Source organism: Falco cherrug, chromosome 1, assembly GCF_023634085.1.
Source record: "Falco cherrug isolate bFalChe1 chromosome 1, bFalChe1.pri, whole genome shotgun sequence".
NCBI classification, from domain to species: Eukaryota; Metazoa; Chordata; class Aves; order Falconiformes; family Falconidae; genus Falco; species Falco cherrug.
The window spans coordinates 106061431-106077752 of record NC_073697.1 but is presented as its reverse complement, the minus strand read 5'-3'; the positions used below and the strand labels follow the sequence as shown (position 1 = coordinate 106077752).

Genomic DNA, 16322 nt, shown 5'->3' with positions numbered 1-16322 from the left:
CATTTACCTTTTAAGGAAGTCTGAAAAAGACAGTTCTGTTATTGCCCAAAGTCCTGCTCCCCTTCCAGGAGAATCAAAGGAGGTGACTTGACTCAGCGCTTTGTAGCTGGAGGAATGAGGGGGACATGGTCCATACGCTGCAGATTCAGTCCTGGATGAACCAGGTGATTTTCTCTGTCCTTTTCTTGGTCCACGAAGATGCCAAGGAAGAAAGATCTGAGCCAAAACCCTTCCCGCAACAGGAAGGCTGCCAAAGGCCTTTCAGTGTTGTACATCTCAAAGGTTCTGGTTCTGTCTTGACCCTTTTGTAGCGTGGGACAACATTTCTGCACGGTACAGAGTCACGTGGGAGTCATTCAATCTGACTCAACTTTTATGCAAAGGCTTTTCCTTGGGGCCACCACTGCTGTGAGCTGTCGGTAGGCTGAGAAAGGGGACAAGGCAGGCAATGATTGAATATTTCTCTTCTACAAGGCATCAGAGCCCTGTCTCTCAAATTAAGCAGAGTCCTCTGAGGTGCAAATCTGTTCAGAAGTAAAGGCTGAAGCACGGGTTGTAGCAGAAAAGCCCAACTGAGCCAGCTTCTGAGGTCCACCTCGCCTCACGTAAGGCAATGCAAAATCATCACCCGAAGGGTGTATATTCTTCCAAGAATCTCCCCAGAGTGAATAAAGATACTGGAGATCAAGTGTTCCAGAGATCCCACCAACACTGCAGAAGTCACACAAGAACTGGGCTTTTGGGACATTTTCAAACAACCTCTAGAAATCTCCAGGGAGGGAGGAAAGGTCAGTCAGCTCCAGGAGCACCCAAGCAGCTGAAATGCCTAGATAACGTTAATCTGGGAATCATCTCAACCTGCAACTTTGCTCATGGGTAGCATTAGGCTGCCCTTTCTCTAATTTCTGTACCTGCCACAAGATTATTCACTGATCAGGCCTTCTGGAAGCTTTCTGAAAGGGCAAAAAAAGCAAGCAGGTGATAAAAAGAATGACATCTCTAAAAGCCATCTGCAACTCCTAGCACAATCTACCTAGTCTTTAGCCACAGTTAGCTACCAGCCCTGAAAAAGCTCCAGGAATGAAGTGATGGGGTTGCTCTGCAGATACAGAAGCTGTAAAAGAAGATGGGAACCTTCAGTGACATCCCCGAGGGACATATGTAGATGTGCAGTCTGAGACAGCAAGGGCTGGACTGGCACCAGTGAAGGCAGCAAGAACAACCCTTTGTATTTTTACTTTTGTGTGCTCTCAAGAAGACCAGAAGAAGTAGGGACAGCAGAAACCAGATCGCATCCAACACCCTGAGGACAAAATTTGAGACTTCATCTGCCCAAGTGACAAAGGGCTGGGAGCACGGGGAGAAAACCTCTCACCCTAGCTGCCACGCTCATTACGACACACAAGCATCCTTCTTTGAGTCCCCTGCAGCTTTTTTCACCAGCGCCTGTAGATACATCTGGGAAAGCGGCCTTGGGGAAGAGCAAAAATGAGCTACATGACTGCAGCGAGCCGAGTGCCCGTGCTCAGCACATGGCTACCCAGCTCCCCAGGCGCCGGCTGCCGGCAGAGGAGGCGCAGGCAAGACTTTTGCTCCCTCCCCTTCTTTCCCCCCCCTCTTTTCACATTTTGAGGGCCTGCTGGGAAGGAGAGGTTTGAAGGATTTGTCCTTCCCTTTCCTCCTGGCCCAGCCATTCCAAAATAAACAGCCCCCAGCAAAGAAACACAGTACTGCTTAATAAATTCACCCTGTAAGGATAGAGATTTCATAGAAGAACGGATTATTTCCAAGGGTACTAAGATAATTACATGGGTAACTAGGAAGAGTTCAAGAGAACAGTTTGAATTTTCTTATCAGTTTCCCATAGCTTGGAGCAAAAAGCAAATAAAATGCTCTACTGTAATCAAATCATGTTTTCTGAAGCCCTCTGTTGGCAAGTACACAGTTTCTTCACCACTTCCATTAAAACAGAAATACTTAGAAGAAAACAATAGCATTTCAAAATGGAAAGAAGTGTGGCCCAAAAGCACCACATCGGCTGCTCACAGCGAGTTCTTACCTGGTGGGACCACGATGCCCTGTGAAAAAACACACCCCTTCCCACTGAAAGACAAACTGCCCCTGGCTGACTGCGGGGCAGGATCAGGCCCACGGCCAGTACCTGTGGCACCGAGGTGCTCAGCGGGTGCTAACTTACTCCTGCACCTAAGGATACAACAAAGAAGGATTTCTCCCATTAACTCGGCAAATGCCTGTAATATTTCCTACGTAAAGCCTCACCCTTGCTACAGCATCTCACTCCAGAAGCAGCTGTTTTCCAGCAGGACCAGTGGTGACGTACAGGTAAGCCCCAGTGCTGACCAGTAAGGGTCTGTGGGAACAGAGAGTGTAGACCTCTTTGGAAAAGGAGATTTTAAAAATCCTTTTGAAGGGCTACCAATGAAGCTATCACGGAAGATCCAACGATCTCCAAGGAAGACTGTTAAGTATCTGCTCCTGATTTCTGAGATGCATCCTTGGGGTTTTGGCTTCCTTCCTGGTTTCCAAAAAAGAAACTTTTGAAGATTTAGACTTGAGAGGACAGCCTGGCTTAACCCTGCATGCATGCTTCTGAGCTATAATGAACCCTCTCCAGCTCCTTCTGCACCCAGCCTGCACTTCTACAAGTATCAGGCATCGTTTGCTTATGACCATGTGTGTGATTTTAGCAGCTCGGTGCCGCTATCACCGTACCTAAAGAAAAGTGCAGGTTATAAATACAGCAATTAACCAACTTGAGACATAGCACTTTAAAAGTGTAGCTGTTTAGTATCAGGCTTAAAATGATTAGGGCAAAATGATACAAGATAATGTCATTTATAGCAACCAATGGTTTGACCAGTTGTTAAAAAGCAGGGGGAAAAGAAATGTTACACCTAGAACCTTAACATCACGCGGCACAACCTGTCACAGACGTTTCAAAAGCGGAAAACACACATTTATAAAGCAATGAAGGCATGAAATAGCATTTTTGATACATTTGGAAGAGCACCGCACCCACTCCTGCAGAATTAATCAAAGCTAAAGACACACACCGAACGCCACCGCTGCCGTGGGCAAAGCGCTGCGCTGCACCAGGGTGCCCGAGCTGGCAGCACCGGATGGATCCTGGCCATGGCTGGGGGTGGGGGTGGGGGGCACGCTGGGAAGCCCAGCCTGACCCCTTGCTCTCAGCTAGACTTTCTGGGACAGAACTACAGCAAATTTCCAGCCCAGCCCTAGTCAACATCCTACAAGGAGGCACAGGACACAAGAGCTTACAGCCTGGTAGGAAAAAAGTGTAAGGTAGGTAGCGCAGGGATGATGTGCATAAATAACCCCCCAAATAACCTCCAATTCACAATTCAAAACCCAGACACGAGCACGCCAGGTAAAGCAGCAGCACCCAGTCATCCACACACACGCTCTACCTGAAACCCAGAATACTCAAGCTAAAGATTTATTCCAGTTTTTAAAACAGAATTCACCGATGGATTACAACATCTGTTCCTTACCAAACCTCAGACTCTACACTCTGTAAATACTGAGCGTATATATATAGGAACATCATCTCATAAGGCACTAGAAAAGAAATTTATCTTTGTATAAAGTATCTGCAAAAATAGTGAGCCAAATATCTGGGAAAATTCTTTTACATTTTCATTTTTGAATCTAAAGCATTTCTGACTTCAATGTCTTTAATTTTTACAAATTAGCTAAGATATCATTACAGCGCTCAATACAATCCCCCTTGCAGTCTCAGACCCAAAATACGTCTTTCCCATCTATGAAGCCAGGTGTCCACCTCCCGCTGACTGCAGCAGGAATCATCACACTTGAACTTCCCTGAAAAAAGGATACGGTTTGGAAATCTAACACTTCAATATTTAAGGTATTGAAAACATTCCCCCCACCTCCCAGAAATCAGAAAGTCCTCCTCCCCTGGCCAAATACCACCAAAGCCAACCCCTTCATCCCCCTGCGCATCACTGCAACAGAACCCCCAATGTAAATGTTTGCTGCTTGGACTCAGGTCTCACCTTAAGAAAAGACAGCCCACGCGTAATTGTGTTTGTATAAAAGATATTTACTTCAATTATCACACCTAGGGTGCTAGTGAATAATAATAATAATACATCGTGTGAGTTTCATACAGTGATATTGCTTCTCCATATCATATAGGGACCGTTGTACAGTGCTGAGAACAAACATTATATGGCTAACCAAACAAAGACAGAAGAAACAATGCCATTCTGCTGACGGAGGGAGCGCTGCCCTGCTACTGCCAGCCATATAAACTCTTACTTTTATGTTTAAACAAATACCAAGAAATAAAATGTTACAAAAGATGAGTCACAGCAACACAATGTGGGCTTCTCAAAGCTACTTGTACAAAAAAATGACACTTTTTTTTTTTTTTTGGTCAATTGGGTCTTTGTGAGGATCTTTTTTTTTTTTTTTTTAATCTGTGATTGTGAATATAACAAACAAGCTCTAAAAACATCTAAGACTTAGTGCGTTACAGAAAAAATATAAAATACTGCTAAAAATGTAAGACACCACAATACACTGGGGTAAAAACTGAGCTTATTATTAAAAAAAAAAAAAAAAGTTCTCAGGAAAAAGTACACCACTTTCTGTTTGAGTTCATCTTGTGCTGTGTTAGTAGTCGGGGCATTTCAAAGGTCTGCCCATTATCATGGCAAGTAGTTATTGCACAAATGCAAAGAGTTAATTTTTTAATACAAAAATGAAAAGGGACATGAAGGAAACAATTAAAAAAAAAATAAAAATAAAAGAACATCCCCCCACCCCCTCCCCCCCCAGCCTCCATCTGCTTTGGAATTAACGTCCAAATTCGTACATTTGACATTTTCGCAGCATTTCCTGCGAGTGGGACGCACGGTGCCTGCTTTCAGAAAAGGAACGGTAGAAAATGCTTTTCAACACAGAAATGCATAGAGTGTTCTGACAGGAACAACCTTTATGTTTGGCTGAGGTGATCCAATAGTTACCGTCGGGCTTTTTTTTTTTTTTTTTGCCTTTTTTTTTTTTTCCTTTTCTCCTTTTTTTTTACTTTCAGACTATGCCAGAAGGAAAAGAACCTCGCGTGGGAAATTCATCTGATGGTTTTTAGTGGGACACCCTCGAAAGGCAAAGTGCAAATTTGCTTCCAAATCCACAGAAGTGGTGATGTGCCCTGCAACTAGCTCAGCATCTCCCATCTCCGCCCGGTGTTCTCCTGGGTGGTGCTGACCGGAGGCCCTTCGCATCGTCCCTCGTGCAGACACACGTTCCCCTGCGCCGAGCAAGGGGCAATTTCTAGCGCCAGAGTTTTCAGTTTGGCTTATGCAGCTTTTCTCTCGCTCGCTCGGGAAGCGTTACCTAGTCAGGGAAAGCCTGTCTGAACATGTTTCGACACTGCAAGAAAACTAAACTCCTCCGTGACAAAGATCAATTCACAATGTGTATTTCCAGAGTTCACACCAGGAAAAGTTGCTGCTGCACAAGGTAAACTTTTTTTTTTTCTATTTTTTTTTTTTTTTCCTTGACCAACTTTGAATGAGAAGAAAAATCAGCTCTGAATTCAGGAATTCAAACATATGCCAACAAAGATGAACATCACAGGAAACCAGTCTCTCATTTTAAATTAACACTCTTGAGTAAATGGCAATGTACTTTGACAAAGGGGCACTGCATCTTCATGAAATTCTCAGTAGAGGCTCTAGGAGGCTAAGGGTATTTTCTCTCTCTGTATATTTTAAGTCTCTTCTCTCACAACTGAGGCTTCTTATTCTCAGTCCTAAATTATTTTAAAACTATTTAAATAATATTATTTATTAGGCATTTAGATAAAATACTTTTTTTTTTTTAAATGATTGCTCTAGAAAACACAACAGGGGCACAATGATATGGATACTACGACGAGCCGACACCACCACGCTCCATCGCTAGGACAGCCCAAACTTTCTCCAACGTCTGTTTAGGGGATATGTATACTCCTGTTGTGTTTATATCAAACAAAAACAAACCTCAAAAAAAAGAAACTGTTAAAATTAATCTCATAAATAGGAAATATTAGATTGTTTTCCTAATTACAAACCACCTTTATATATTTCACCTTATGATGCTGTAGAGAGAGCAAGCTTGAAAAATAACACAAGCGCTGGAAAGGGCTGAGGATGCCGGTGGGTGAAAGCCTGTTCTTTCCAAAACCAAATTAAGACTGGAATGACTTTACAGTGCCTCGCCATCCAGAGACAATGTGGCTCTGGGCATGGAAATGAAGACAGCACGTATTACTAATGGCACAAAAGGAGATGGTGGCGGTTAGCAATGGCTGAAGTCCACGAATGTTTCTTGAATGCTGACAGACCTACGAGTACGCTGGGTGAGACTGAGCTTTACGAGCATTAACGCTGCCGGGCGATGGTGGACTTTCTAACCCGAGACCCCACCGTGCTGCCGGAGCCAACCCAGAGGGATATATATATTTTTTTTTTTCCCCAGGAACCTGAATTCTCAACTAGACCTCACGCTCGCCTGCATTTGACGGCTGAGACACGAACCTCCGAACACAGAACGCGAATTTCTATTGCACAAAGACTTAACGCACAGTGTTTGAAGTGCTCATTAGCAAAAGGGGCAACTCGTGTTGGGCATTTGCTCCTTGATCAGTGTTTGCTCCCCCCACCCCCCAAATGAAAAGCGGCCGTGAATGCTGCAATCTAGATCACTGTGCTTCAGATTATTCTCCATGAAGAGATTAGGAAATAAGGCACATAGCTTTCCAAGTATAGAAAGTTTGTTAAATAGGAAATTTCAGGAAAGTAGCAAAAACGAAAAACTTAACGGGAAATGCAGTAACAGACAGGATTTTGATGACACGCCTACGGAATGAAAAGAAAATAATTCCAAGCTAAACTAAAATCTTTCCCCCCCAGGAAAGAAACTGACCCATGATCTCCATCCCCCTAGAGGAGGCAAGAAGGAAATGGAAGCCCTGATCAAGGAAAAAGAAAAGTATGATACAGATGTGACCTTGCTTATGCCCCACACACCTCCTTTACAAACTAGATGCTCAAGTACTCCCTGTATAGCCTGTACTAGCATCCAGAGGTAACTAGGTACTTTGGAAACACTTTTAAAGCTAGTAATAATTTACCCACATATAAATTATACATCAAAATAGCACTAAGGGTCTAATGCAAGCTAACAAAAGCCAGAAAAGTCTGATTGAAAGACTGATTGTAGAAACTATTTTCTGTAGTTACTTGGAGGTAAGATTGTACTTCAGAGCAAGTCAAGTGCCAAGTTTTATTTCTTCTCTTGAAAAGACAGATGCTTGCCTTTAAAAGGAACTGCATAACAGAGAATTTCTGTCTCATTCCTAAGAATACTTCAATTTTCAGCTCAGGGAGAGCAAGAACGAACTGCTTGTTTTAATTTAATACTTGGCATAATTTACTGATCAGCTGTTTTTGTGATTGTTTTTGATATGTCTTTGCTGTTCACCTTCCTGCTGTACACAGATATAGGAGAAAATATTTTACATGTGCAAATATCTGGCAAATTAACTTCCTGCAGGCTGTATCAAAGCAAAACCTACAGACCAACTGTTACAGGATGCTACAGACAAGGTCTGACCCTTCCTTTCAAATCACTTGGCTTCTGCACATCTCAGACCCTTGGAATTATTTTTCTGTATTCTGAACGTGATCTTCCCCCTCCTCGTTAGCTAAACCTGCATATCTCAAACAATCCAATCTCTCAGATGGCTAATCCCCTCTTTACAACAGGGAACTTAGCTGACAAGTGGGAAAATGGCATCCTCTATGCACTGAAATACATACTGGTTTGAAGCCCTCACTCACCCACGCCCCAAATGATTTCACGAATTTGGCTGTAGCAATTCTACTGCACTATTAGGACCAAGCATGCTAATACTACATATACAGAGGGGCTTTTCCATACTGGAATCATGTACATATACACATTTAACAACTCCTAAAAATGCATATTAATTACCCGCATAGACAGAAGAGGATAACGCAACTTAACGCCATTATTCTTGTTATCAATAGAGAGATTGCGCTGTTATGAACATTACCACAGAATTACACAGTAACTATGCGAAAAGCAGGTATGTCACCATAACAGCTGGAAATTCCTGGCGCGACTCTCCATTTCCAAGGATCTTTGGATGAAGATTGTACTACATAGTACAAACATCTCTAAAATTAAAACAAAAAGTCAAAAGAAACAACATCATGGGGACTTTAGGCATCCACGTTTGCTGTACTGGTTCCTGCACTATTTCGTTACGGTTAAGAATGCAGTCATTCTCTGTGCTTGGCTGGTTCAAATTATAAAGAAACTGAAATGATACCGTGAAACCAACAGTTTTAATAATAAGAAATCTACAGAACTGTGGCAAAAATCTATTAACATCACTGTGAGTAAAGCAAGCTTGAAAAACGGCAGCAATTGTCCTTCATAGAATAGCTGGACAAGGAAAAATACAGTAATCTTATTAATTTTTTAAAAGGAGTCACTTCCTTTTAATGCACTTTAGTGCCAGAACATGTTTGTGAATAGCAATGAAAATCACACCCAGGAATCAGATCAGTTCTTTTCCATTCGCAGAACAGTTGTAGAAACGCAGGCTTCACAGACAGCCGAGGGCTTTGGGTTTGAAACGGAGCGCCCAGGTTTTGGGAAAAGCAGGTGTGATGCCTCCATCAGTCCCTGACTGTACCAGAGGATGCTGGTGAGGAGGCTCACCAATAAAGTTCAAGGAATTACTTTCTTCAGCTGGCAAATGACCTTACAGCTAATAAGTTATATTAAATATGCCACAGTACCACTTGGCTGGGGGAGAAATCATCCCTGAAGAGAGGTGGCACCACTCACATTACCTGTTTTTAAGGCTTTTTGAAAACTTAAGTGCACAGGCCTAACGCTAACCTTCTCCAAAAGGATAAACTTCACCTTCAGAGCATAAAACCTTTTTATCCTTGCATATTAATAGGGTAGGGTACAGTACATGACCTGGTCATGCAGGACAAATCGGTCCCTAGGCATAGCATAAAGGGCTTTTCTTGCTATAAAGTTCATTATTAACTACATTTTATATATAACATAGTCAATATATCCCATAAAAGAGACAGGGAGGAAAGAACAAAATTGGTGAAATAGTATTTCTACATTTTAGAGTTCAAATACGTATGCAAAGGAGACAGGGACTGCTAAGTCACTTTTCAAACTAAGAAGCTTGAGCCAGAAGAGAAATTCAGAACTTGTGCTTTCCACGCCAGTGATTCTCCTTGCAATTTAAAGCCATCCGGCAGGATTTTAAACTGCTGGGACAAAAAAGCCTTTTGTTTATACAGAATTTTAGAATTCTCTTATTTTTCATAAAAAATAAGTTGATTGTATATGCAATGCAAAGGAAGAAAACATTGATGTTCCAACCGTGGGGCAGCAGAAAGTGCAAGGGGAACACAGCAGGCCAACAGATGAGCGAACTGAACACTGCTTTGCAGCTGTTATATCTGTGTGAGTTCAGTTTAGGAATATGAGGCTACAAGCAGCTTGTCTCACCAGGGCCAAAACTGCTACTCGCTCATGGGAAAGACCTGATTTGGTTTTAGTGAACGTGAAATCCCGCCCCCACCTAAGAACCAACTTTTCTTCTTCTCCTCCTGTTTCTGATAGTCCTCAAGAAGCACTCACAGCTCAGCCACACACTGTGGTGGCTTTAAGACAGAGAATATCCTAGGATACATACACTGGAGGAAGAAGAAAGAAGAGATCATTTAAGAAATTCACGCGTTAGAAAGAGACACAAATGAAGCAAAAATAGTGCCCTCCATCTGCATCTTAAAATGTCACCACATTGGGTTTGCAACAAATTGCTAAGATTACTGATCTCTTTGCAACCTTGCTAAAGGCACCGGTCCAGATTACTGCGACATTTCAGCTCAAATAAACTATTTTGGATTCAAGTGCAAAGAAGTGTCCAAAACCAATTACTTTTTTTTTTTTTTCCCCCATGTATTCTCATAATTTATATATGGTCAAAACGTTGGGATTTTTTCCTGTTTCTAACCTGCCCTGTTCTTTCTAGGTGCATTTTTATTTCATGTGAGCTTTAAGAATACTTTAAATTCAGAATTTTAAGATGGAGAATGACAAACTTCTGATGGCAGCTGTCCTAGTGGGGACTGTAATCACTGTTAGCATTTTCTGTTATTTCATTACATTATTTTGTCAGATTTCCCTCAATCTTATTTTAGGTGAATTTATCAGCTTTGTAGTCTGAATTGCCACCGAAATGATGCACTTCTCTTACTATTTCACCCATTAAAAGACTGAAAAATAGCAACTTTTAAGTAACTGGATCAGAGAATATTGCATAGAATTGTCGTGTTCATGAACCCCCTTGTCTAGACAATTCCCATATGAACAAGTTCCATAAAAATAACGCAAAGATCTTTCACCTAATGAGAAAGGCACATACATCCTTTTCAACTGTAAGATAGATCTCTCCTATTACAGCAAGGAGTTTATTAGTAAAGGACTCACTAATTCATGATATGGGCAGACTGCACTGATACTGGTTCCTTTAAGGAGTGGCTCTATTTATAGGCATTTTACAGACAGATGAACAAATAACATGGTCAAATTTTATGGCATCAACAGCAATTGTAATTAAATGCATTTCTGCCAATAAACGTGCACTTCTGTTGTCTGAAATCTGTATCCTCAAAAATGGAAGTGTATTGACAATCCTGCTGTATGACCCCTCTGCCAAGGGATACTCTTCCCTTGCTTTTAGCCAACAAAGTACCACACTGTTCTCCTTCCCTAACCATCCAGACAGAAAAATCGACAATTTTAACTGCAGTATAAAGACATTGCTGTTAAAATAGCCCAGGCCCTTCATCCACAGCTTTACTAAGAGCACGGAACTGGAAACAGAAGGAGAAAACAAAAATGCTTTTAAAGAACCGCAGGAAAAATCAAGACTCCTGGCATTTCTGAAAACTGCCTGTGCTTTTATCCATCAGGAAAAGAAACATCATCAGCCAGGGCTCTGTTGCCATGCTCTGTGCTCTACAAAACAACTGCCCTGTGAGATGAGCCCCACGCCACACGTGCCTGAATAACGCCTTTTCCTTTCCCAGGGATCAGTGACCCAAGAGGGTAAAAGCCACCGTGCCACTCTTTGGCATTTCTTCTCCTCCAATTTTTTTTGCCCTTTTAAATACGTTAAAAAAAAAAAAAAAAAGTTATTCCAATACACATTTTCCTAAAAGCATTACTTCTGAATGCCACACTTGATCAAAAATACAGCTAAAATCTTTCAGTGTTGCTGAAGTTCAGTCTCTGAATGGGGGAGGTCTCTGCCAGTTTGGAAAGCCAGTAGGTAACTCATCTCCAACAAGAGAATCTCAGCAGTAGTTCCAAGCTAATCCATTTTACTTCCCACCGAAACAGAAAAGCAGCTGTGACCTTGGCTAAAAACCGGGAACAAACAGCTGGGAACATCACTTAAACTCTACGAGCTTGATCTGAGGGTGTTCATCTGCCTGTGCCCTTAAATAAGGTGGTCACTAAGGAACCCAAAGTGACTCCCGGCAGGACGGCCCAGGTCACCCCAATAGCATCTCAGCAGGCTAAACCACATTCAACGCAGATCATTAAATATGAAAGAACAAAAGGAGCTAAGCCATTAATAAAGTGCCAAAAATATAGGAAATACTGACAGCATTTTATTTGATTAATTTTATAATAGATACCAATGACAACCCTTGGCAGGATGGAGTGACTTCTGACTTATGAATGCTGTCTTTATCCAGCAAAATTACATGATTCAAATGTAATAATGGAGCTTAGAATTAACAGTTAGTGTTATAAAAGAAAGATTTCCTCTAGGGCAAGCTACAGATATGCTTTTTAAAAATCATTACAGCATTAAAAACTGGGCAGACGCTAAAGAATCCTAAAGAACTAGTGGAAACCTGAAAAGCAAAACAAAAATAAATTTTTTTTTTTTAAAAAAAGATATAAGTTTCAAGGCACTTATGTATTGCTTATTAAGAAGAGAGATTGACCTTAAGTGCTGCATTTGCGTTCAACCTGTGAATACAGTTCTGCTCTCGTATAATGCAGCAAGAGCTCTCAGTAAGCATCATGGAATGCAATCATATAGACACAGGCACAAGAACAGTTTGGGGAATATTAATTTAAAAAAACTCGTCAAACAGAAAAAAACCTCACTATCGAGAAAGCTGAGAGTAACCACTTGACTGCATCAAGCACCTGGATCTCAAATCAGCAGACGAGGACAGTAGAAACAGACTGGCAAGTATATTGCCTAGAATTAATAAAAAAAACCCAACCTGAACCAAACAACAACAAAGAAAAACGAAATAAAAGAACGTAAGAAAATATCTGTGTCTTCTAGTCAGAAGTTTTGCTTCTTGGCTGAAGACGCATCTTGTTATGACTTGTATTAAGGTATGTGTATTTTTACCAGGACGTGCATTTATCGATGGAGCTGTGCTTTGTAAGTCAAACCAGGACACTGTACAGATACAGAGAGGTAACACTTGGCTTCCCCACGTTATTTCCCTTGCTGGCCATTCCCACAGACTAACTGCACTCCAGATAAGAAGCCGTAACCGCTTCCAGCACGTGCTGTCACATACTGGTGTCTGTTATTACAAATTGTCTCCTCAGCACATCACAGAAAGGGGCAGTTGCTCTCTCTGTTTCTCAATTTTACTTTTGCATCACAAGTCCCCAATTACCCAAGGAGGTATCCTGAAACAGCTAGCAGTAAAAATAGGAAATAAATCCCTGCCTTTCAGCCTCCTAGAGCCTTCTTTTCTTAATCATGAAAAGGATTGATTTTAGTGTACTGATTCTTAATTTGTGAAAACTTGCGCTAAGTGCTGCTGTTGCATGTTAAGAGACTGTAAATGAAATACATAAGTTCTAAAACATCATGCAAGAAATGTGGTTTCACATCTTACAGTCAAAAATCCTACTAATGAATTAATACAAGCACACTGAGGTGTAATATTGGGAACATACCTTTAAAGTCGGAACTCCTCTCCCCATCCCTCCCTCCCCCAAAATCAGAAAAGTAATATTAATTAAACTTAAGAAGTAATGAATGCACCATTAAAGTGTCATCAAAAAGATGCTGACCTAAGACAAAAGTTCAATGATACACAATACGGTCAAAAAGTCTTCAATCAATAATATACAGTATGACAACTACATCTTGTAAATTATACCCAATACTGCCGGCAGTCTATCCCTCTAAAGAATATTTGCCCCCTTTCATCCCTTCCTAACAATCAGATAATAAAATACAGCACCTATAAATAAGCAAAAAAAAATTATATATATATATATTTATATATATATATATATTCCGAAATCATCTATTGTTAGTTTTAAAGATATGGCAATAAAGGAGTCTAAATTAGCAAACTTGTAGAAGCCATAACTGATAAAACAGCTTATTGAAAAAAGGTGGCAGTAATGCACTCTATGTGTGCACAAGTACGTAAGAAAATACACAGACGTATAAAATTGCACGCACACACTCACGCACACACATCCTTCCACGCACCTCTATGCTCACGCATATACATATAGACAACAGGAGGAGTTAGAGACAAGTTAGAATTTGATTTGTACTTTGATCAGCCCTAACCTGTGCATAAAATAATGGAAAAAGGCTGTATTTCTGCAGGGCAGAATGGTCTAGACTGGGACTCGAGAGCATGAATGTTTTGGTTTGGAGTTTGGGCTATTTCCATCCCGGTAAGAGCCCGTCTGGTCATTGCCATGTACTCTTTATCCACGCAAAAATAAGCTTCCCACAACTAAAACATATTTAAAATCAGTGCTTGCGGTGGGAAGAGATTCAGTAAATGGCCACCAACAGCAGGAAAAGGTCTCTATCTGAGGCAGCTCCAGTCCCCTCTTAGTGGTGTGTGACAGCAATCGTACACGCGAACTGCATTTTCATTGATTCCAGGTAAGCTGAATATTTTGGGTTACAGAATACGTCCCCAAAGTAGCAGGCTGAAATGTTACTGGCCAACATTTTTTTGAGCGATCTGTCTTTACTGAAAGGAAATTCAGTACACTACGAACCAAGTGAAATGATCAAGTACATGCTGTTTCTAAGTTGTCTCCTAAACCTCCTAGATATGAGGTCTGATCAGCGTGCTCTGTGGTTAGAGGTTAAAAAGCAGATTATAAAATACCTAGATTCAGATTTTTTTTTTTTTGTCCTGATTTGGCCTAAAATGGAGTGTATTAAACAAATTCTGGTCTGCAAAAGACCAGAATCAGTTAAAGCTATGAAACAATGTGCACTACGTGTCAATATTCTATTTCACTTACAAGAAAACACTAAGTCAGCTACCACAAATTAAGATATTTTCCTGATGTGACTTTTTTTTTGTTTTGTTAAAAAATATGTGGAGTAAATGTGTTTTTTTCTTTTTAATTCAAAGTTTCAAACAACAAGATTCTTTTCTTTTCTTGAAAATATGTAGGAATCCAAACTAGTGTGTTTAGAGTCGGTTGACTGTGCAATCTCTTAGTGGCAACTGAACAGCTACAAAAAACTTTCTTTTTTTTTTCTTTTTTTTTGAAAAATCTCCCCTTTTTTCCTGGTTTAAGAAGATAATAGTGTATTATCGCTCTGTAGCCATTAGATGGCAGATAAAAAGCCCCCTTTTAATATGTGGGTTTGAATTTTTTTTTCTTTTTTTTTTCTGTTTTTCTTTTTTTAAAGCCCACACCAAAGAGGAGGGCACAAGGCAAAGCTGTATGAGTTATTCCAGAAATTGTGGAAATCACTTAGGGCAATAATAAAAACACTTCAGGGTACAAAAAAGCTTGACTACACATTTCAGTTTTCTTCCTCGAAAACACAAACATAAATTGGGCTTAACGCTCCTTTTTGTTTTCTATATGCACCTTGGCCTATGGCGTTTTTGCCCTGTGGCCCGCAGGGCGGTTAAGTGCGCAACACAATAAAACCAGTAGAGGTCCAGTTTCACTTCCCAGCTCTCCAGAGTTGGGCGAGTTTAATCTCAAAACTCCCACTCGACGGCCTCTTCTCGACTCGCGGCCTTCTCCAAGCGGTGGATGATGTTGTTCAAGTTTGCCGCTTTCTTTTTCCTCAAGGAGCTGTCTCGCGTGTTCCTGGAGCTCGCTGCCTCGGAGAAGCCGAACAAGCTCTGGAGAGAGTTGGCTTTCTGCGAGCCTGCGGCCGGCGTCGAGCTCGTACTTGGCACACTGGAGATTTTCTCTGAACTTTCTTTTGACTTGTAGGAGCTCTCCCCTGTAAGGACTGAGGTGGAGGCAGCTGAGGTAGAGGCATCCCCTTCCGTGGCAGAGTTTGGCAGTGTCTCCAGAGCTTCTCCCGGGCGCTGCGATGCTGGCGGAGAGCTCTGGCGCGGTGCTCTGAGCCTGCCCTCGTCGTCGGTGTCCTCCAGGCTCTCCGCCTGGAACGGCTCCGCTTTCTCTGAAGACCTGGCGCCTTGCAGTGCCTCCTCCCCCGCCTCGAACGCCGACTCCGCTGGCCCTCCCTGAGACTTTGTGGTTGCATTGCTGTACTCATCCGCCTCCGGGCCACTCGGCTTTCCTTCAGGTGGGCCTTCTGCGTCCACGCCATCGCAGCTGTCTCCCTCAGAGCTGTGAGCGGCCCTGCTGCTTCTGGCGGAAGGAGAGTCGCTCGACCCAGCCTGGCTCTGGCTCCCGGCCTGGATCTCCTCGATGAACAGCTCCCGGCGGATGCGAGACCTAGGAGACAGGGGAGAGGGATGGTGAGTCTGCTGGGGCTCACTCGGAATCACCCTGCTCTACAGACATGCCGTTCCAGGTGCCCTTCCCTGAGATGCCATTTTGTCTCAGCCACAGGGCCGTGCGACGTGCCCTTCCCTGAGACGCCATTTTGTCTCAGCCACAGGGCCGTTCGACATGCCCTTCCCTGAGACGCCATTTTGTCTCAGCCACAGGGTGGCTGCACTGTGCCGGGTCAGCAGGAGCGCTCGCACACTCGAACCCAAAAGACTGCCTGAAAAGGCGTTTGGAAGAACATGAAATATTGTCTCGATGCCCTGAATTGCATTTTCCCCAGGCGGCTGCTGGCTGCGAAGCCCGCTGTGCTGGAAGGATGCAGGCTGCCGAGGCTGGGGTGCCCCGGGGGCTCCCCACAGCCTGGAGGGGGCCAGCAGGCCGAGGAGCCATCTCTGGTGGCTTCT

The 16322-nt window shown here is 42.4% G+C and overlaps 1 protein-coding gene across 8 annotated transcripts in view; it reads right to left on the bottom strand.

Moving 5' to 3' along the window:
- The window catches only part of CUX1 (cut like homeobox 1), a 281195-nt gene that overhangs the window by 17977 nt on the left and 246896 nt on the right, over window positions 1-16322 (bottom strand). For 7 of the 8 annotated variants that reach the window (XM_055714990.1, XM_055714996.1, XM_055715007.1 and 4 more), the window contains one exon: window positions 4085-15861. The exons of the other annotated variant lie outside the window; for it this stretch is intronic. In XM_055714990.1, coding sequence (XP_055570965.1) covers window positions 15150-15861 — 712 coding nt within the window. In that variant the 3' untranslated portion in view covers window positions 4085-15149. Of the gene's footprint in view, window positions 1-4084; window positions 15862-16322 lie in introns of those variants that run through there. 8 annotated transcript variants of the gene reach the window in all.